The 20,919-nt window shown below is 36.1% G+C and overlaps 5 protein-coding genes across 15 annotated transcripts; 2 read left to right on the top strand and 3 right to left on the bottom strand.

The window, feature by feature from the left end:
• Positions 1–668: 668 nt before the first annotated feature.
• LOC124409665 (E3 ubiquitin-protein ligase TM129) lies at positions 669–3,251 on the bottom strand. Of its 2 annotated transcripts, none has more exons than XM_046887436.1 (6): positions 2,836–3,251; positions 2,369–2,624; positions 2,099–2,293; positions 1,823–2,012; positions 1,515–1,663; positions 669–1,416 (listed from the first exon to the last, which is right to left on the bottom strand). In XM_046887436.1, the coding sequence occupies exons 1-6, from the start codon at positions 3,035–3,037 to the stop codon at positions 1,293–1,295; spliced, it is 1,116 nt and encodes a 371-aa protein (XP_046743392.1). In that variant the 5' UTR covers positions 3,038–3,251; the 3' UTR covers positions 669–1,292. The 2 variants fall into 2 exon arrangements, with proteins under 2 accessions (XP_046743392.1, XP_046743391.1); XM_046887435.1 differs by having other exon boundaries at positions 1,823–2,017; positions 2,104–2,293; positions 2,836–3,249.
• Positions 3,252–3,700: 449 nt separating this feature from the next.
• LOC124409664 (vacuolar protein sorting-associated protein 26B-like) lies at positions 3,701–7,825 on the bottom strand. Of its 2 annotated transcripts, XM_046887434.1 has the most exons (7): positions 7,634–7,825; positions 6,398–6,615; positions 6,105–6,248; positions 5,461–5,855; positions 5,231–5,337; positions 4,595–4,806; positions 3,701–4,434 (listed from the first exon to the last, which is right to left on the bottom strand). In XM_046887434.1, exons 2-7 carry the CDS (start codon positions 6,398–6,400, stop codon positions 4,177–4,179), a joined length of 1,119 nt encoding a protein of 372 aa, XP_046743390.1. In that variant the 5' UTR covers positions 6,401–6,615; positions 7,634–7,825; the 3' UTR covers positions 3,701–4,176. The 2 variants fall into 2 exon arrangements, with proteins under 2 accessions (XP_046743390.1, XP_046743389.1); XM_046887433.1 differs by lacking the exon at positions 7,634–7,825 and having other exon boundaries at positions 6,398–6,813.
• Positions 7,685–11,494, top strand: LOC124409662 (aspartate aminotransferase, cytoplasmic). Its single transcript, XM_046887432.1, has 8 exons — positions 7,685–7,703; positions 7,768–7,873; positions 7,989–8,119; positions 9,112–9,402; positions 9,514–9,770; positions 9,855–10,132; positions 10,256–10,398; positions 10,481–11,494. Exons 3-8 carry the CDS (start codon positions 8,008–8,010, stop codon positions 10,624–10,626), a joined length of 1,227 nt encoding a protein of 408 aa, XP_046743388.1. The 5' UTR covers positions 7,685–7,703; positions 7,768–7,873; positions 7,989–8,007; the 3' UTR covers positions 10,627–11,494.
• LOC124409670 (small integral membrane protein 8) lies at positions 10,870–12,906 on the bottom strand. 3 transcript variants are annotated; one of them, XM_046887444.1, is made up of 3 exons: positions 12,891–12,906; positions 12,284–12,411; positions 10,870–11,744 (listed from the first exon to the last, which is right to left on the bottom strand). In XM_046887444.1, the coding sequence occupies exons 2-3, from the start codon at positions 12,389–12,391 to the stop codon at positions 11,586–11,588; spliced, it is 267 nt and encodes an 88-aa protein (XP_046743400.1). In that variant the 5' UTR covers positions 12,392–12,411; positions 12,891–12,906; the 3' UTR covers positions 10,870–11,585. The 3 variants fall into 3 exon arrangements, with proteins under 3 accessions (XP_046743400.1, XP_046743398.1, XP_046743399.1); XM_046887442.1 differs by having other exon boundaries at positions 12,530–12,904; XM_046887443.1 differs by having other exon boundaries at positions 12,621–12,904.
• On the top strand, positions 11,863–20,768 carry LOC124409658 (solute carrier family 26 member 6-like). Of its 7 annotated transcripts, none has more exons than XM_046887424.1 (11): positions 11,863–12,185; positions 16,453–16,563; positions 16,746–17,018; positions 17,213–17,391; positions 17,477–17,641; positions 17,741–17,845; positions 17,935–18,068; positions 18,159–18,321; positions 18,446–18,646; positions 18,727–18,975; positions 19,056–20,768. In XM_046887424.1, exons 1-11 carry the CDS (start codon positions 12,179–12,181, stop codon positions 19,488–19,490), a joined length of 2,022 nt encoding a protein of 673 aa, XP_046743380.1. In that variant the 5' UTR covers positions 11,863–12,178; the 3' UTR covers positions 19,491–20,768. The 7 variants fall into 7 exon arrangements, with proteins under 7 accessions (XP_046743380.1, XP_046743379.1, XP_046743381.1 ...); XM_046887423.1 differs by lacking the exon at positions 11,863–12,185 and adding an exon at positions 13,918–14,132; XM_046887425.1 differs by lacking the exon at positions 11,863–12,185 and adding an exon at positions 15,482–15,561.
• Positions 20,769–20,919: the final 151 nt, after the last annotated feature.

Raw genomic sequence — 20,919 nt, 5'->3', positions numbered from 1 at the left:
CGCTCAACTTTACATTATGTATATATTTTATATGCCAATGTACACTATCAGAAGATTAGATTAGATTAGATAAGAAGAATTTCAACATTACTGTGCAATGGAAGCAAGAAGGATAATTGCGAAAAATAATAGAACTGCTTTTGAAAAGGAATTATTTGTTTGAATGAATTTTGTGTGATCTGAATGTAAGAAATAAACTGGCTAGCAAAAGTACGTCAATTATTAATTTTTTTTATACCACAGATATTGACGGAAGAGTTGATTGGCCCCGCAAAAAAAATAAATACATAAAAAATAAAGAACAAAATGTCAGCCAGAAAGTTCTTGACCGATTTGTTTGGTAATAAGAATCAAGTAGAGATAACAGCTCAGATTGATGAGCACAGTGGCAATCGTCGATTATCAGTATCAAACTCTGGAAGATTTAGACAAAAGAATAAAAACAGGGTTGAAATAAAAAATGACACCTTTAGTTCTCCATCTCAGGAACAACCAGCAACTAACGTAGCAAATAAACTGGATTCGGAAATGGACAGAAAGAAATCGGCCAAAGAAAAAAGTATAAACAATAACGATAAGATATAGGTATGACAACATTAAATTTATTGAATTTCAATAGTCTATCAACTATTATACGGTTATTGCCTCAAAAGAAATGCAACAAACTATTATCAAATATCACGTATTTATTAATTATATATATTTTTATATATATGTATATCGTGCACATAGGTACAGATCTTAATCTTACACTGTATCATACGATATTTTAAGCTTGACAAAACGCCCGTTAAAAGCATTTGCAGAATTCCTGAGTATACAAAAGTGATAAACCCTGTTGCTTAAGAATTTTGAGTAGGGTAATTCAAAGATTAAAAAAAAAATTAGTGTCATTGATTTGGCGAGCTACAAAAACGTAATGCATCTCTAATATTCGCTATTACTTATTGTAATTTAGGTTGAATACATTACAATTTGACTGTGAAGTGAGAGCTATTCGATATAAGAATATAAAATAAGAAAAATTGAAAAAGACTTGGTTATTTCAAGTTTCTAAATTTGAAAATATAATCACGGTTCACCTATTCACTGTATTCGAATAATTATACAGGTACTTAGATCCTTCGTTTAAAAAATATATGTCATCTATGACACTGTCATGATTACTATGAACCCTTAGAAAAAGTATCTTCTAATCTTCAGTAAATGAAAACGTTACAAATCATGTAGTATATGTAATAAACTTTGAATTAATAATTAGCTATTTATTGCACGTAAAAATGCGATGAAAATCAATTATTTGAAATGGGTATCAAACATACATCCAGGAGACAAAACCTCGCTCTACAAACCGGGCATGTGCATTTTGAAGACAACCAGGTCTCAGGTGAGTTCTCATCCTGTCTTGAAGCAAACCTAAGAATGTGGTAAAAAAAAATATCAATTTTTGGTCATTTTTAATCCGGCTTTCAATCTCTCCGCTGGTTAAACGGAAACGACTATGAGAAACCTACCATTTTGCCATACAGTCTATGCACCACATAGGTCGACAAAAACATGTAACACAGGCATCAGGGCCTCGTTCTTCCGTAATGTCACCACACAGCTTATTCAGCTTTACATTCGATGTCACCTGCATACAGCCGATGCATTGTTCTAGCTCCTGTAAAAAAATTGAATGAGCAATCTGCACATTTGGTTTGCACACTGTCAATACATTATTGAGATTATAATTTTGGCCTTAGCTAGCTCAAATCTCCTTAAGAATTCATGTGTTAGAGGACATTGTTTCATGATTCATCAAAGTACAATAGCCATATACCTGCGCAGTCTCATAATGAGGATTTTGCGCGACCTGTTCTTTGAACGTGTCTATGAACCTGTCCAGTAGAGTTCTATGGAACGTAACATTTTGCAACACGACGATCGGCCTAGAGACCTTATCCTGCAAGTCTTTGAAGTCCAGGGCATTTAGTCTGATGTTGAATGAACGAGATCTCGGTCGGGTGGGCTTTACCTGTTGGGAAAGAAGTATTATATGTTATTTATGTCTTAAAGGTTGTCGTAAGACCGACTTGGACTTGAATCAACATTATACTTCACCTCTATGTTAACATACTGAACTTCTCCCCGAGACGTGTGCGACATAACATGCGTGTCGCTCCGATTTAACACCAAAGCAGTGTCACTCTGATGGGCAACATCCAGTTTATATGGAGTAACTTTGATTATCCAGTTGTCTGTTACGACGACCTGAGTAACGCTGTTTGTGTCAATTACTATTTTATCTATCCTGTAAAAAGTTGAGTCAGTGCCAAGTTTGAGGGTAGATAATCGGTGTCTAATAACGCAGCTGCATATCTCTGACCTTCTATATTCTATGTTTATATTTGATGCTACTGTTATCCAGGTATTATTATCGTTAGAGTAAACCGAGAGGGCCTTAGCGATCGGATGCGTAGACCAATTACTTCCCAGCAGGGCCCAAGATACAATTAAAAACAACACGTAAAGTGGAACGAGCGTAGCACTTGTGGTTATCGTAAACCAAAATAAGTTCACATTTCCAAGTAAAACTTGCGCCAGGTCTATGTGACCAAATACAGCTAGTCCAAGGATGTACCCTGTAAAATAAAAATTTCAAGATTTCTAAAGGGTTGTTCTTTCTGTTGGTAAGTGATGAATGGAACTTCTTGGAAAGAATGGAAGAAAATGAGAATGTTGATTCAAAAATTGGAGTAGCATTCGATGTAGTGTGGTTTTGTTTTGTCAACTTTCTTATTTTTTTCCGTTATCGTATCTACATTTTGGCATGAATAGCTCAGTGCAACGTACCGAATGGTAGCATACAGTGGACGAATAAGGTTATGACGCTTCTTTTTATGTGGTACTGTATGAAAAATTCGTTTTCGCTACCTAGCCAATTGGCAAATATATTTCTTATCGTTAATCCAGCAGAGACAAATTCCGTCGGTGGGTAAACGATGCATCCTGACATCAAAAAGTAAAACAGAGTGTAAAAAAAATAAGCGGACATTTTTTAATATCTGCTGTATTATTTTAAATAATTATTTCAATCCTTTTTTGCAACATACAACTGTCAAATTTATAGGTTACTAGAAACATCGCATGTCGCGTTTCGATAGTTCGCGAAGCTCCGCTTCAAGACGACGTCCGTCGGTAAGATAGTAATTAGCAGATACATAAAAAACGAAAAAAAATATACACGCACGGCAACGAAACAACCACGCAATTTGTGCAGTAATAAAAGAAATAATTAACGGAAATAAGATATTTATCAACTAAACTTTTGGGATTTAATAAAAGAATAAATATTCAAGGGTAACTTCATTGACAACGTTAAACCGGTATATCTTCATTATAATATAATTATTTTTATGACAATAAAATATACAACTGGTTGCATATCATATAATTATATATATATACAATATTTGACAATTAGAATAATAATGGTTCGTAATTAATTAATTAATTTCCTTGTTTTCTTCACATATTATTTTTTTTCTTTTTCTTTTTGGTCAACAACAAATTAACAAGAAATATGAAAAACGAGAAATCGAAGACACAGAGAACTAAAGAAACAAGTTTGAGACTCTTATATTATAAGTAATATTATGCGGTTAACTTAATTCTTGGGTCAGCATTTTCTGTTTTTTTTTTTTTTTTTTTTTTTTCCCAGTAATATAACATAACGTTATAAAATGATATATTCGAACGACCAGTCGTAGTAGTTCTTCTGGAAAGGTGTTCCACTAATTGTGCCGCTGACTGAACGCGGCTTGCTGATAAGTTGTATACTACTGATGGCAATATTGTTGTAGGTATGAAACAATCGGTTCAGGTGCAAAATTACCGGAGGGCAAGAATATTTCGTTAGCTGAATCTTTAGATTTTCCTTTCTTTTTTTTCACCGAGTTTTGACAACTCAATGGCTTTGCCGTTTATCGATTCGTTGAAACAACTTTCTCTCTCTAGTAATCTTGAATATCTCTGTCTATTTCTATTTCTCTCTCTATCTACCTCTCTCTCTTCCTCTGCCACATTTTCTCTGATTTTCTTCCTCCCTCTTAATTTCTTTCGCCTTACTCCACGTCGATTAATTCTTAATTATCAACAGAATTTTTCTATGCCTCAAAGACCTGAAGAAAATATTCAATTGTTTTCCGGGCTTGTTTCTTTTTCTCCTTCTCCATCACCTTCCTCTCGTGTCATTCCTTCGATTGGAGCTTGGATCTCTTCTGTACCGCTAATACTGTGTGCAGCCTCTGGGCCAGACCCACCGGACGGAGGTCCATTCGGAGCAACGCCTTGCGGAAAGCCTGTTTCCGCAGAAACCAGATGCGAGGGCATATGCGGTGAGGCAGATTGCGATTTACGGCTTTTCTCACCTTTTCGCCATAACGTTATTTCCTGCAATAATTATCGAAACATATTTTTCAGGGAAATATCAGCATCTATCCTGCTTTGAAAATCACCACATCCCAAAAATACTCGGGACTTGATATAATCACTGAAAAAAACGTCACTAGTGGTGATTATTTCTAAACGGAATTATGTTTTGGCATTGAACCTGCTGCTTGAAGTATCGGCGATCTTCTTCGTCCATTAAAACCAGGTTCAGGTAATATTTGACACTGAACTTTTTATTAATGTCACGCATCGTTGGAGCGAGGTCGTACCCAGCAAGAAATACTCGGATGGGTATAGACTCCCCTCTTACAGGTGCACCGTCCATGATTTCGTACTTGGCTATTGTTTCATTCTCAGTGAATGTGTGTGGCCCTGCGAATATATATTCTAGTTATGACTTAAGCATGTTATGTAATAACCAGCGTGTCAACATTACAAACACAAAATTTTACTTTCAATTTTAACATGCGAGAAAGCAACAACATGCCAAATGATAGGAAAACGTAATGCATACAATTTTTTTCAAACAGGTAAGAATATTTCACTTCCTCTTTATTGTATAGCATTGCAAAAGGGAAATTTGAGCATATCGTATGGTTTGTGATCAAATTTAAATTCAGTGGACGTTGAAAGTGATGAACAATTGTTTATAAGACACTGTCAGCTTGTCATGGTGGGCGTATCCAACCATGCTGATAAAGGATGACTAAACTGCCCAATGTATGAAAAGCGAATGATTTGCAATTCGATGACAAAAAGTCTACTGTAAAAATTTAACTCTCAACGTTATAGTTACCAGAGCCAGTGATTTCTCTTTTTATAATTGCTATCTCCATGTGTTTGATCTTTATTCTGACTAGCAAAAAATATATTTTCCCAACTATCACATCCTTCAGATGGTACCTGTAAAATGAATAAACAAATTGTGATAAGACAACAGATTATCGTGTTATAATTGAAGAAGAGTGAATTAGGTTCCACAGAATCCAAAAAGAATATAAAGAACAATATTGGTCCAGTACTCACTTGCTTTTGTTATATTCAAATTCAATGTGTAAGCAATCCTCAATTCCAACTTCCATTTTTATCGGATTATTCATGTCAGGATAAGAGCTAAGGGTGTGTACAACAAGTTCAGATTCTTTGACAATGTCGCTTAACCTCCGGACAATAGTCACTCTGAGAAAATATCGTAGCCTGACGTTGGATCCCGTATAACTTTCAAATGGCTTTTCAACATTGGCAAATTCAAATGAATAAACGGTGTTGTGCGTAAGCTCCCCTGCTCTGGCCAGCTCTTTAACAAGGCTCGTAAATTCGTGATGATTACCCCTATCATAATACAACTCAATTTGCCCAATGAACTCAACCTTTACACCCTGGTGTTCAAGCTTCCCAGCTTTCCTAAGGCTCACGTTTATCTGGAACGAAGATACACGCACATGTTCAAATGGAGGAACGCAAAAATGTAAAATTTCAAATATTGATAACTGTTTATTGATGTAATATTTGAAACCTGATTATTTTTAATTGAGCTTATCTGCATAATAATAGGTGCGAACCGACTTGACCGTTGATATTATAGAAAACCTAATACAATGGCATATAAGATTTTATTTCTTGAGATTTAGTATAGAAACTTTTGAACAGTAATCGAATCGGTTCATTACCTTTCCAGACACTGTTTCACCATCGTAATAGAGCAGGTGACGTTCTTTTTTTCCATCTTCAGATTTGATGTCTGCTGTTTTCCTAGTGTCGTGACCATCTAGAATGATTTCAATCTCGGCAGATTGCCCAAACCCAAAGAAACTCTGAACAGTTGAAAAACAAGCAAATGAAACAGATGAAGATAAAGTTGTCGGTAATATTTGACCTAGTCAGCGAATGCATCGAGTGAACGAGTAAAGCAATCGTTAACCAACAACATGGAAAGTGCCGTGTTGTATTAACAGAGACTCACCATTTTTACTCAGACTCGCGAAGTCGTGGGGACGGTTTAATACCGTGAAGATATCGATGGTCGATTGGCGATAGGTGATGAAATCAATCAAACACACTCCAAGGCATTATTTTTCGACGTACGCTGGGTAAAGTTTGGTTATTTTTTTATTATACTCGGCTGTCTGTCTCTCAAAAGTCACAAGTTGCCAATATGGCGTCAAACACCCCCACCTCTGGCTGTCAAATATAATCGGAAGAAGCTGAGAGGAGAAATTATCAATCCTATATTCCAATAGTTATAAAGAAATGTTTACTTAATTCCAGCCGTTGAGACATGTCATGCGATTTTATTCGTAAAGTACATCTACAGCATTAATTTGGGTCGATGTTTCTTATGAAAACGGGCTACGTACGCATTACTGAACCGATATACCTACACACCTACTTAGGAATCATTTATGCTTTTCCCCGGTCGACAAATTCCATGAACACCGATTGGCTGACAGGAGACACCCGGCTCACGTTCTTGGTATCTCTTTACTCTATGGCTACCTACTCGACTGATAATACACGACATGAATGATTCTTCAAATGATTATTAAACGTGTTAGAATTCTGATTGAAGATGGATATACTCATTGATGAAAATACAAATCGGTTCTTTCAATCGGTATTGCATTCTTGAGTCTCAATTCTTGCACAATTTTTTCAACAGATATGACGATGCGAATTCCGCCCCGATTATTCACTTGTCTTGCTTTAAGATCATACGATACGGTGCATACAGTATGCACTTAAACGTATGCAGAATACGTTGGCTACAACGGAAGAAACTCGCGCATCGATTGATTGATACCAAATATCAGAACAGTTGAGTCGAAGTATAAAAATGCGATTCATGTATTCGTTCCCGCGCTGTTTGAAAACCGATGTCACGTGACTTACATCATGCATGCGTTAATATACGCATTTTGATCTGATCGACAATCATAAGAAAACATTGCGCTAAAAAGGACTGACGTGTACCGATTTAAATCACACTGAAAAAGTACGTTGTTTTACTGGAAATGACCATATTTTTTCTCTCAAATTCATGTACGAAAAATATAATAATTATCAAAATTTAAGAATTATACTGAATGTTGACGGAAGTCTGACAAGTGAGTGAGCGCGATGATAACGACACAGTAAATATTGTCCCGAGATAAAAATTGCTATAAAGAGATTGACATTAAAAAAAAAAAGAAGAGAATACCTTGAAAACCGGAACCATGCGCTTCGTGACGTTGGAAGTAGGGAGTTCCAGATTACGTAAAAATACGATTGTATCGCCGCGCGGTATCTACAGTTGCGATTATCTCCAAAGTATTACGTATTTCCTGATTTCAGGGACTGGTGCCACTTTGTTGAGTATAACATCGCCGTTCACGGTTCTCGTTCTGCGTGAGAATTAACGTCATCCGGTTGTCGTCGTTGTCCGTCAAACCATCAGCCAGTAAGTTATCGAAGTTAAACGATATATAGGAAAAAAATTACATATAAGGATAAAATCCGCGATTGTGGTATCAGTAATATCGACGCAAGTATCAATATTGATCTCTTTATTTCAGATCAAACACAGCTAACAAAATGCCGAGCAGATTTGCCGACGTCAAACTAGGACCTCCTATCGAAGTCTTTGCCCTTTCGAAGGCCTTCCAGAACGACCCGCATGAACCGAAAGTGAATTTGACTGTTGGCGGTATGTCTAATCCAGAATTTAATCAAATTGAACTAGTTCAAGCTATAGGTTTGATCTTCAATTTCCACCACATCGGTCAACTCCTCAATGTCAATTGAACTTTTCAAGTTTAAATTCAAAAACATTAATTAATCGCTTAAAAATCACAAGGCTACGATTATCGCTTGTCATTTAATTCAACCAATCACTCAGAAATCACCTACGCAAAGTCATGTGTTATAGATATTTAATGTTTACCCTTGACTGACCTTTGCTAATACCAATATACTTCACATTATGTAATTTACCCAGCTGTACACACATTGTCCTTGCGATGCAATAAACATTAATCTTTGTATCAGGCAGGCTGCTCAGCCGATCTACAAACGATGAAAAAAGTTTCAGAGCTTTGATAAAATGAAAAATTTCACAAAATTTCTCCAACTGCATCTGGAATGCTTTCTTTTTCGTGGAGATGGATTACACCATTAACATTCGAAACTTTTGCTCAGATTAATCTAACTACTGTAATATCAATATTCTTTCGATGATTAGACGTTTTATTACAGATAAGACTTTGAAGTTCATAACCGGGATTACGTAACTGTCATAAAGAAATATAATCTTGGATTTATCTGTATCGTTAGATGTTTTTATATACTGTGTAGCATGTGATTGCGTGATCAGTTGGAAATTAGATGAGCTGCGAAACCTGGACTTTATCAAAAAACAAAAATTATCTGCTTATCCGCTTAATGTAGTAGCAATTGAAAAATTTCATTCACTGAGATGAAAACATTGCAATGTAATTTCAGTAAAATATGAACTATGCTTCTGGCATAAAAAAAATATGGTCTGATGTAAGAATAGTAAGCTACTTTTCTACTTTTAGAATCATCTTGGCAACTGTTTTTACACTCGTCGAACAGAATACTAATAAGAAGTTGAATATCTTCTTTTTTTTTTTTTGTACAAAATAAAATTTTGTGATCGTTCTATTTTTATAATTTTAGCATATCGTACCAACGAAGGTAAGCCTTGGGTACTGCCGGTTGTTCGTCAAGTTGAAAGCAAGTTGGCTACCGATGAGACGCAAAACCACGAGTATTTGCCTGTGTTGGGATTAGATTCATTTAGCCAGGCTGCGACTAGAATTCTTCTGGGCCCAGATTCCGCACCTTTTCTGGAAGGCCGTGCCTTCGGAGTCCAAACGCTTTCTGGTACCGGGGCCTTGCGTCTGGCAGCTGAATTCCTTTCTCGAATCCTCCATTTGGACACATTCTACTGCAGCAAGCCAACTTGGGGTGACCAAAATATAAATTAATTTTATTATTCAAGATCACAAAAAACCAGAAGTAGCAACCAATAATTGAATAAATAATTAAATAAATCAATTTCATCATTCACAATCACAGAAAACCACAAATTGGTATTTTCCAATGGCGGCTTCAAGAACATACGCGAATATCGCTACTGGGATCCGGTAACTCGAGGAGTAGACATCGAGGGTCTGCTCGCCGACTTAAAAGATGCTCCGGAAAATGCTGTCGTCATTTTACACGCCTGTGCTCACAACCCAACTGGTTGTGATCCAACACCAGACGAATGGCGGCGCATTGCTGACGTTGTTGAGGAAAGAAAACTGTTCCCAGTTTTTGACTGCGCATATCAGGTATCGCTATTGTTTATTCACGTCACGTTTGATCTGCATATTTCACTTCATCTGAAACTTTTCATTCTGAGTTTGTCATTTCAGGGCTTTGCGAGTGGCGATTTGGAGCGAGACGCAGTTGCTGTAAAAATCTTTGTCGACCGAGGTATGGAGATGCTATGCACGCAGAGTTTTGCTAAAAATTTTGGCCTTTACAACGAGAGAGTTGGAAACTTGGTTGTTGTCATGTCGAGCATCAAAGAAGTCGCTGAGGTAAAATCTCAGCTGACTCTTATCGTTCGAGGAATGTACAGTAACCCACCAAACCATGGTGCACGTGTCGTTGGGACTGTGCTCAATGACCCGGACCTCTTTGAGCAATGGTAACAAGTTCAGCAGTCCACAAGGAAATTTGAAAGTGTAACTTTGTGGGACTCTGATGTGTCATACAAAGTATTTTACATCAACGTCTCTATTTATTAATAATTATTTACTCGAATAAATAGGAAAAGCCATATTCGCTTGATGTCAGGAAGGATAAAGGATATGCGAACAGGTCTGTACGAGAGATTGCAGAGATTGGGAACCCCCGGAACTTGGGAGCACGTCATAAAGCAGATTGGAATGTTTTCGTATACTGGATTGAATGGCAAGTATTATACAATTGATCGTGAAAACATAAGATGAGTAATGAGTTTCAATTTGTTGAAGCGAATAATTATATTTTCCAGAACGTCAAGTTGAGCACATTATGGACCACTATCATATTTACTTGTTACGTAGCGGACGGATTAACATGTGCGGACTTAATGAGAATAACCTGGATTATGTAGCAAAGGCTATACATGATACCGTGCTACGATTCCCTACAGCGTAAGAAACCAGATGTTGATCATTAAAAACATTTACTCCTTCACTTACCGACATGCTCAGAGATTATATGAAGAAATTTCAAAACGTTTGATATTGCAAATTTAAATACGGAACCGATAGACGCAACAGAGATACGGATGTAAAGTATTCTTGAACTCATTTATTACATGCGTGTCGAAAAAGGAGAAAAAGAGAACTCAACTCAAAACATGCAACTCTAAAATCGATACGATTTTTCACCTGATAGAAATCATCATTCAGAATATAGTACAAACCATCGAGGTGTTCAGAATTAGTTTGCAACGAATTTGGTATGAATTTTTCTACTCTTACTATAAAGATAATTATCTGAAGGGTATGTTTGAAGTAAAATTTCATTCATATCTGGTAACATATTTGAACAGTTCAAAACCCAGCCTCTCATCGTATTGAAGGAAAATTTTTAAGGTCAACTATAAGACGTAAACTTAGAGAAAATATGTATTTTATACCTCAGTCGCATTTTTAGCTCCATAAAAAAGAAACAAGAAGATGGTTACGTAGCTTTAAAACACCAACCAAAAATTGTGTCTATATTTGATTGTTGCATTTAATTGTTATACTCTTCAATTTTGTAATTAATATTTCCTCGCAGTCTTACTATCGGGTGATATAAACAAGAGGAAAATAAGTTATTAAAATGCTTTACAAATGTTATTTGAAAAAAATGTATTATTCCGTTCAACAACGGACTGTAGACTGTAGATGATAATTACAGATCATGAATAAGATGCGGCTAATGATATACATAAACCCACATAGAATAAATAAAGTCTATATATTACATATTTATTTATAAACGAAAATTGCCCAAAAATAAATATCTTCAAATCTATATCTAGTTCCTTGAAGTATAGTAAATATTACAGTTAAAAGCGTCGGCAAGAACCTACAGAAAAAAAAAGAAAATAAATTACTAAGTTTTTAATCGTCCCATTTTGATTTCCTTTTCTTAAACGTTTCTTTGCCATCTTCTTCAATTGCCGAGTAATAGCCCATTTCCTCATACTTGCTGCGCATGTAAAAAATATACCCGGCACATCCAGTCATAGCCAGAACACCCAGTGCCATTATTACAGCATTCTGAAATTACAATATTTCGTGCTTAAATAGTTATTCGAATAAAGTATCACAAGATATACTGAGACACCGAGAAACAATTTCGTGTGAAACTGTTGGTGCAATTTTCATTCAAACAGCATCATATATTGATGATAATCCTGGTTTTATCAATAAGGTTATCAAGAGTATACATTGACTTGAGCAAACAGACGTTCAATCGTCCGAACAGTGCAAGTGGCGATTGCTTCAGCCAAGTACTTAGCATGATACATGACACATACTTCAGTGCTGTTCCATTTAACAAGGAACTAAAATCTTACATTTTGCATTCAAATAAATCTGTAAATCAGCACTGCAGAAGTCACTGAAGGCCTTGAACACGTATCGTGAAATACATTGTTTTAAATAGTATCTGAAGATTTGAGTGTACCGAGTGAATACCAAACACAGCAAAAATGTATGGTGAGAATCAACCTTTGACCAAAACCCCTTCTCTGCCGTTTGAAATAAATTGGAATATATCTTTGTGATGAATAATATGTTACTATAAGTAAACGCACCGGTTTTACATAAAGCTCATAGTTTATGGCTCTGAATAGCATGGTACTTCGCAATGATCTTAAACCATCTCCGGGCTTGGTTACTGGGGTGTTTTTATCATTTGACATGATTATATTTTAACGAATACCTGTAGCGTAAGAGAAAAAAGTTAACGTCAAATTTAAAAATAGTATTCATATTCATATCTCGTTTTTCCAGATAAGTGGAATGTTCTTCGTCTATGCAAAACTGACACATAAAGTTACCGTGAAAGCTTTGAGGTTAGGTGCGAAAAATATAAAATTTGGCTTCTAGTAATGGGAATGAATTACATAAAATATTAATAATATACGGTACTTGGGAGTGGCGAATATTTTCTTATAGATGAAAGTATTGCACTATCCTGTCATCCTGGCTCTCCGGTGATTCAAAATTAATTAACTATTACATAACCTCTCGAAAGCCTGTCATGCATTTCTCTAAGCACGTATCGACTAATGACACATTAGTACAAAACAAATGTTCAAAAAGAATTGTGATAATCTTCTCGTTCTTAACGTAATCTGTTGTTAAGATAAGAATAATTCAGTTCGTATTCATCCATTCGCTCGTTCATGCCATTCGTGCCTGATTTTTGCAGTCATTACAGTTTAATCCACTAATGTTAGTATTACGCCCGTGACGAACTAATCGCATAACATGTGATCCTGGCAAATAGAGCCTAAACCAAGGCAACTTGCCACACGTCTCGATAACTTTGGCTGCCTGCGATAGCGCTCACTGCGTTGATGCATCAGTTTGTGAGAATTATTTCACGACTGTGCAATATACCTATATGTACCGAGGAGTTACGATAAAAATAAGATACTAAAAGCCTGGAAAACGAGGCAGTGAGAATGTGATCGATTATTCGCCGTATGTGATTCAAAATTTGGAACGATACAATATGTAACGAGATTAAGCAGTACACCACTTGTTATAATCTTTTCGTCAGATCTGCTAGAAATAATTAGTACAAGCATATAACTAATCCTGACGTATTGATAATTTGTAGGAATAAAGTTTGATAAGGTTTATTAGATAGTTGTGTTAATGGGTTTGAGTGTATTGTTTGGACGTCTCTTCCGCGTTATTAATCTGTATACCACGATGTCTATGCCGACAGCAGGCAATACAAGTATACTTATATAATATATATAACAAATGTACGCACGCGGTTCAATTAATGCATGCACAACAAATGTGTGGAAAAAGTTTATTGAAAATTGTGCTGTGTTACAGGTATTAATAAATAATCATGTATACAAAGAAATGGAAAGAACCGCGGCAATTGGGAAGAACGGCGGTAATAATTATTCGTGGTATAAATGAGGAGCTGCGGCAGAATTGAGTAGCGAATGGTCAACGACGTGTGTTATCGACACAGCACTCGTATGAGCCTATAAGTCAACCTTCAGTCAACGTGCTTGTGTACGTGTGGGGTCTTTGTAAATAAAACTGGCAGCTAAACGGTGCAGGCTTCAGAAGTCGCTGTGCCTGTGGTGGTAGTGCGTGGTAATGAGATATCAGCAGCAGCGGCTTTGGTCATTTTGTAATACATCGCTGCGGTAACAATAATTGATCAATCCTGAGTCGTGAGATCGGATTATAACGTTCAGTATTATAATTTGAGTCGATAATTGTAATTACAACTCTTAGTAGTATTCAAAAATTGTAGATAATTATCATTATAATATTTGTCTCGATACACAAGAAAACAATACGTGTAATATACACGCTGATAGACAAAAAAAATTATAAAGGACATCGTTGCATCCAGGTGAATAATACGTTCCTATATGCGGTATATCAAAAGTTACAGTGCAGAAGGTAATAACAATTATTATTGTTAAGATTTACCAGAATCGTATGATTTACTATTACATAAGCGTTGTAATTATTTATTTAATACGCACAAGAATTTTTGGACGAAAATTAACCATTCTATAATTTGCTGCATGATGCTTGAATTAATTCGCTCTCTAATACGCATTTCCGTTAACACACTAATTGCATGCATAAATTAATATTTATTTAGTTGATTTAAGCTTTACCAACGGCTGTAATAAACGTTTATACCCCATGATTGCAGTACGCGGAACTTTGTAAGATTTTATATGATGTACTCGTACGTATCGACACAATACCGCGTGACAACTCCATTTCAATTTCTTTGATCTTCTCATTTTGTATACAAATTCTGAGCTATTGATGCCTGAAGTGTGAATGCTGTAAAGAAATTATTTTTCGGCAGTGCTTACTGATCCTTATGATGTATGTAGTATGGATAGACGTATAAAGTTGGTATTGCGAAACGTGCTTTCAAGTCGCTAATTCAGCTCGTGCAGCAAACAAAGGCGACTATATACGTGCCATTCAAGTTTCAACTAAATTGAAATTAGCAAGAAGCTACGAGTATCATAAGAAAAGATGTTGACTTTGCTACAAACAGACTTAATTTACAGTCCTCTATTCCGCCTGTATTGATGATGGTTCGAACAACTGATCAACATAAAAAATCGTTTTCTATTTCGTAAGTGGTGACGCGCACTGTGATCAGTGTTGATGCGTAATGAATATAGGCGGTAAATGAAGTGAATCCCCCAAACTCGGTAAACACATAAGTTTACGATCTAGAGCAGGAAAATTAATTTAACAGCTGCACGTGTTCTTCACTTTTGAACATCACGTTACGATGAGTAGGTCACATAACTGGATGAGTTTTATTCTTTTCTTACATTCTTATGCATTGATGTTATGTTGTACATACATATTATACTAAAATGCAATACAACAAAGGACATCTGGTAAAATGAATTCTATGCTACAATGTCATCGGGTCACCGCACTTTGATGTTATTAATCAAGTGTACACCGAATCCCGCGTGCCTAATGCGTGCGTCAATTGATTTCTGTAATAATCTGTTTTCTAGAACACAGGATTCAGTTTACAATTTAGCCAAAGATAATATTTTCTCTGTAATCCGTTTCCTAGAACATAGATTCAGTTCACAATTTAGCCAATGATAGATGAATCCAATGTCATTGCAAAAAGCTGAAGAAAATAATTGTAGAACACCTGAACTATCGGAAAGGTGGATAAAAATAAATTACAAGGTTGAAATTTACGTGTCAAACACTTTTTTCAGCAGTTCAGTATTACGGAATCTGTATTCTGTAAGTTCTTTGGCGAATTGACGGTAAATGATCCGCGGTACTCGCGGTGTGAAATAAACCACAATTACGAATATAAGGATAGGTGAATAGATTCTATGTGCTGCATAGCTGTTTGTCAGTTTGAATTTCTCTCTCGCAACTCAAAACCAAGTTCACGTGTATTATTATAGTTCCGTCTCACTTCTGTCTCACGTACGCCACAAGGTTATGTGTAATCGCCAGGAATTTCCCCCCTTCGAATTCTTGAAGAACGAAATGTTAAATGACATTAAAATTTGCAACGCGGAATATTTTTCTGTTGACGCTTGGCCAGCGGCTGAATTTGCAAAAGTCACGAAACGCACAATTTGGAAATAAAACTAAAAATATCTGGTGAAAACATCCTTTATAATTGTTTTTCTCTCTCTTCTAGCATCAATACAAATAGTTTTATAGAATCTGATTACATTTCTTTTGAATCGTTATTCCAGCTAGTCTTAGCCATTCTGATTATACCCTCACTGTTTACTGTAAAATGTAACAACCTTGCGGTCTTAGTTGAGAATAGAAAGCGTGGACAATGATAAAAGCCCTCGATTCAAATCCACCTAATCCGCATCAACAATATTACGTATATGCAGTCTCAATCTTTTGTGGACACAAATTACGTAACTTTCTTTGAGCAAACGTTAATGCTCGACATGTAACCGAGGCGGTAGAATGAAAAAGATAAGCAACCAAACACTACCCATGATTATGTAGCTGCTTTCACATCAGATTATTACTTATCTATCAATCGGTTTGATTATAGATCCCGCAATACAGCGAATTACATAGAAATTTAGTTTTTGATTATCCACAGGCAGAGTATTGAGATTGTCGTCAAAAGCTCGGCGACAGAATTTCAAAACCTGGATACTGTTTTTTAAAAGATCTTAACAGCCCTCTTAATTTTTTCCACAAATTAATCGTTTGTCTTTTGCAAATTCAACAGGAAGCATGGATAAGGAAGACGAAGTGCTGAGGCAGCTACAAGTCGAAAGACCACTCTATGAACAAGACGCTTTGAACAGAGCTTACCACTACGAGAGGCCGAAGAATTCGTGTGAGTATTTAGACCAGCGCTGATAGCCCAATTTAGAAAAGCAATTTGTTGAGTGAATGAGGAGCAAAAAAACGCAACACTGGCAAGTCATCTGTCAGCTGTTATTATTATTCAAAGCAATTATTACTTGTGAAAAGAATTTTTATAGAGTGATAACTGCATTGTCGTTTTTTTCACTACAGTTGTTAGGAACGCAAAAGAGTCTGTGAAATCGAAAAGCTGTGGGTCATGCATTACTTCCACAATACCGGCGCTAAATTGGCTCAGAAATTACGAATGGAAAAAAGACATCTGCTCCGATCTGATCTCCGGTTTGACTGTCGCCATCATGCACATACCCCAGGGAATGGCGTACGCTCTGCTTGGAAACGTACCACCGGTCGTAGGCATATACATGGCTTTCTTCCCAGTATTAGTTTACTTTTTCTTAGGAACTTCGAAGCACGTTTCAATGGGTAAACATGACATTAGCACAATTATCTCGAATCGATCAACGCCAAGTCCATTTCTTTCTCACTCTTCTTCTCAAAATTTTCCTTCTGAGATAGAGACTTTTTTTTACTGCAGTGAGATGGGAATACCTCAATCGAAACTTTACCAACGCTACCATTGAAATCCTCCTCTGACCAAGTCACTCTCTGAAAATCAGGTACGTTCGCTGTTGTTTGTCTGATGACGGGGAAGGCGGTCACCGCTCATGCCACTTTTCCAGATGCATTGGCTCAATCAAATGTGACAAACCCTACGTTAGCATCGGATGTACCAGTGGTTACTTACACTCCTATCGAGGTGGCTACAACCGTCACTTTTATGGTGGGAATACTTCAGGTGAGTAATTCTTTAAAATACGTTAAATACAAGACGTGAATCGTACGTTGCAATTTATAAATCTACTTTATTCGGGGGTTTTCAGCTGGCAATGTACTTATTCAGACTAGGCATAATCAGCACCTTACTCAGTGAGACTCTGGTGAATGGTTTCACTACTGGCGCTGCTGTCTGGGTACTTATATCTCAAATAAAAGATCTCCTTGGCTTACAGCTGCCCAAGCAAAAGTCAATGTTCAAATTAATATTCGTAAGTCCTAATTAATTAAGTATAGATTTGTTTTATCTTTGCTTTCTTTCCTTTTATTTCTACCCTATAATCTGGATTTAAAAAAAAATTCATTTTCAGTCTTGCATAGATATTTTCAACGAACTACCAAATGTGAATATAGCTGCTGCTATAATCTCTACAGTTGCGATAATAATCATGGTTTTTAACAATGAAATAATCAAGGTGGGTACAAGTCTCAGCTAAATTACATTTTGTCTATTGCACCTTTTCATGAAATGTTCATAAAAAGTATAAAATTTGATGACTTACAGCCATATATTGCTAAAAGATGCAGCATACCGATACCGATTGAATTAGTGGCTGTTGTTACTGGCACTTTAATATCTAATTACGGCAATCTACCAGAGGTCTACAACATCCGAACTGTTGGTGACATTCCTACAGGGTTTGTATAAAAATGAAATTCAACTAATTTGATGAATAATTTCCAGAAAATGCGTGTAAATAACGCGAAAATAAATGCATCATTTTACAGACTGCCGATACCGAAGCCTCCCAGTTTCTCTTTACTGCCTGCAATAGCATTCGAGAGTATTGCGATAACCATGGTCTCGTATACTATAACGATGTCAATGGCATTGATATTTGCACAGAAGTTAAACTACGAAGTGAATTCCAATCAAGAGCTCTTAGCAATGGTGAAATTTTTAATTTGCGAGATATGATTGAAATTTGATTCGCGCATGATTCAGCATCTATTCGATATTTTTTAATTACGTACAGAGATTAAAATTCAATACCACGCACCACATTTGGTTATAGGGGAGCAGTAATATCGTTGGATCTTTTTTTTCCTGCATGCCAGTCACTGCCTCCCTCAGTCGATCATTGATACAGCAGACAACTGGTGGAAAAAGCCAACTCGCCAGTATTGTGTCATGTGGAATATTATTGACGATTCTTCTCTGGATCGGACCTTTTTTTGAACCTTTACCCAGATGCGTACTCGCATCGATTATTGTTGTAGGTATCACTTGATAGATTATGAATCATAAGCATTAAGAATATTGCAAGAAATCTTACGGAATGTGTTTAACTTTCAGGTAGCACTCAAGGGAATGCTTTTACAAGCATGTGAATTGAAGAAATTTTGGAAACTAAGTAAACTGGATGCTGCTGTTTGGATTGTCACTTTCCTTGCGGTTGTCCTCGTAAATATTGACATTGGTCTAGTCGTCGGATTGCTTGTTTCATTGACAAGCATATTTGTGCAATCCATCAAGCCATACACATGCCTCTTGGGTCACATTCCAAACACAGATTTGTACTTGGATTTGCGACGATTCAAGGGTGTAAGTCAAGCTGTCAAAGATTTGGCAAAAATACGAACACCCACGACTCATTTTACTTCAAATTCATTTTTCAATTACAGACAACGGAGCTCTGTGGAATAAAAATTTTCCACTACTGCGGTGGTTTGAATTTTGCCAATTCCGGACATTTGAAGTCGGAATTATTCAAACTAGTGGGAGTCGTACCGCGCGAGGTGGTGGAAGAGAGAAGAAAACTCGCTAAAAAAGGATTGTATCCCGATCCTCTTGGTAGTGAGGATAAAGAAGCTCTCAGGTGTATTATACTAGATTTAAGCGCTCTGAGTTACATCGATCCCAGTGGTATAAATACACTCAGATTTCTCACTACAGAGTTTGAGAAAATAGAGATTCCCGTATATCTAGCTGGCTGCTCGGGTCCCGTTTTTGAACAGATAGTAAAATGTGATCAATTTCAGAACAAGGAGCCAAGTTTTAAAATTTTTGTCGGTGTGCACGACGCTGTTACTTTCACTCAACACGAATTGTTCAAATGACAGAAGAATACAACATAGCTATTCAACAAATTATTATCTCTTATGCTATGAGCGCGTTCAAAAGTTCCGAACATATTTGCTTTGAACAGACACTAAAGAAATAGAAAAAAAAAGTCTCGTAAATATCAAGATTTCTTGTAGAATTTCGGTCTTCTAGTATACTATCTAGCAATATTTCTTGTTAGCGCAGAGTGTTACGTTACACAAATTGCTACGCTATTTAAAAATGCAACGAGTATTTAGCCGAAAGACGAGTACACAGTGATAGATTGATGCTTCACGAAAAATCATCAACTTGTCGTAACCAACTCATATTTCGGCCTATTCGAATTATTATTAGGTTTTCTATGCTCGTTAAGAGATGTATATTTTTATACGTTATTTGTAATTCATTGCTAGGTATACCACCGTTCATACGATAACATGTCGTGATGTAAATATATTTTTTTACGGTAGATCATCCGACAATATTAGCAAATACTTGATTCGTATTCTACTATTTATACTTCTTTGTTACTTGGTGAATACTATTTTAGAAAATTTTCAAAACGCGTTTGCTATGCAACGAACACAAGTACTTAGTTCTTATTCGCTGTAATTAATGATACTGAGATGCAGCAAAAAAAACATACGATATTTATCGATTTTTCAACCAGTTGAAATGTGATTACTGCAGTTACCTTAAATTTACAATCGATGTGAAGTTGTGCCAGTAATTTGATTGGTGCTCATAAAAGAAATTATGTCCAAAATTACCATTTTTATATTATTGTTGAATCTGTTCCACGAAATTATGACATTTAATCGTGAAGTGAACTCAATTACATTCCTTGATTCCAACCAGTTGAAGGAGACACAGAGTTTTGATTCGTAATATTTCAGTAAAGACTTATACCGTCAAACTCAATTATATATGAATTGCTGTACAAATTTGCGACAGTATAAAATTGAGGGAGTTCCTAATGATAAGCATTGTGATAACAATGTATTGTAACTCGTCTCAAGATTCTTTAGTTAAGGTTTACTGATAAGCGATGCGTGAGGTTTCATAATCAGTCAACATTTTGCGCTGAGCCGACTAATTTAAAAATGCGCGTATAAGAGGAGATGGTGGATAGAAACATGGCTGTAACAGGATTATGGTTTGATACTTAAATGTGAATAATTGTGATTGGATTAGCTAAATGATTATGACATGTTATACGATGAAGCGAATTATTATATGGGTATATTTGTAAGGAAGTGGAAAGAAAGATTAAAACATGTTTATACGATGAACCTAGTAATTTATTTTCTAGCGATCACCCTATTTACAAAGCAGCAATGATTGCATGACAACTTGGTTCGTTATCGCGTAGTTATAATAATTTACACAGTTATTAGTCATGTAATTTCACTACTTTCATGGCTACAAATACTGAACAGTACA

This window comes from Diprion similis, chromosome 8, assembly GCF_021155765.1.
Source record: "Diprion similis isolate iyDipSimi1 chromosome 8, iyDipSimi1.1, whole genome shotgun sequence".
Taxonomy (NCBI): Eukaryota; Metazoa; Arthropoda; class Insecta; order Hymenoptera; family Diprionidae; genus Diprion; species Diprion similis.
The sequence above is the reverse complement of the archived record's forward strand: the minus strand, read 5'-3'. Positions and strand labels throughout refer to the sequence as shown.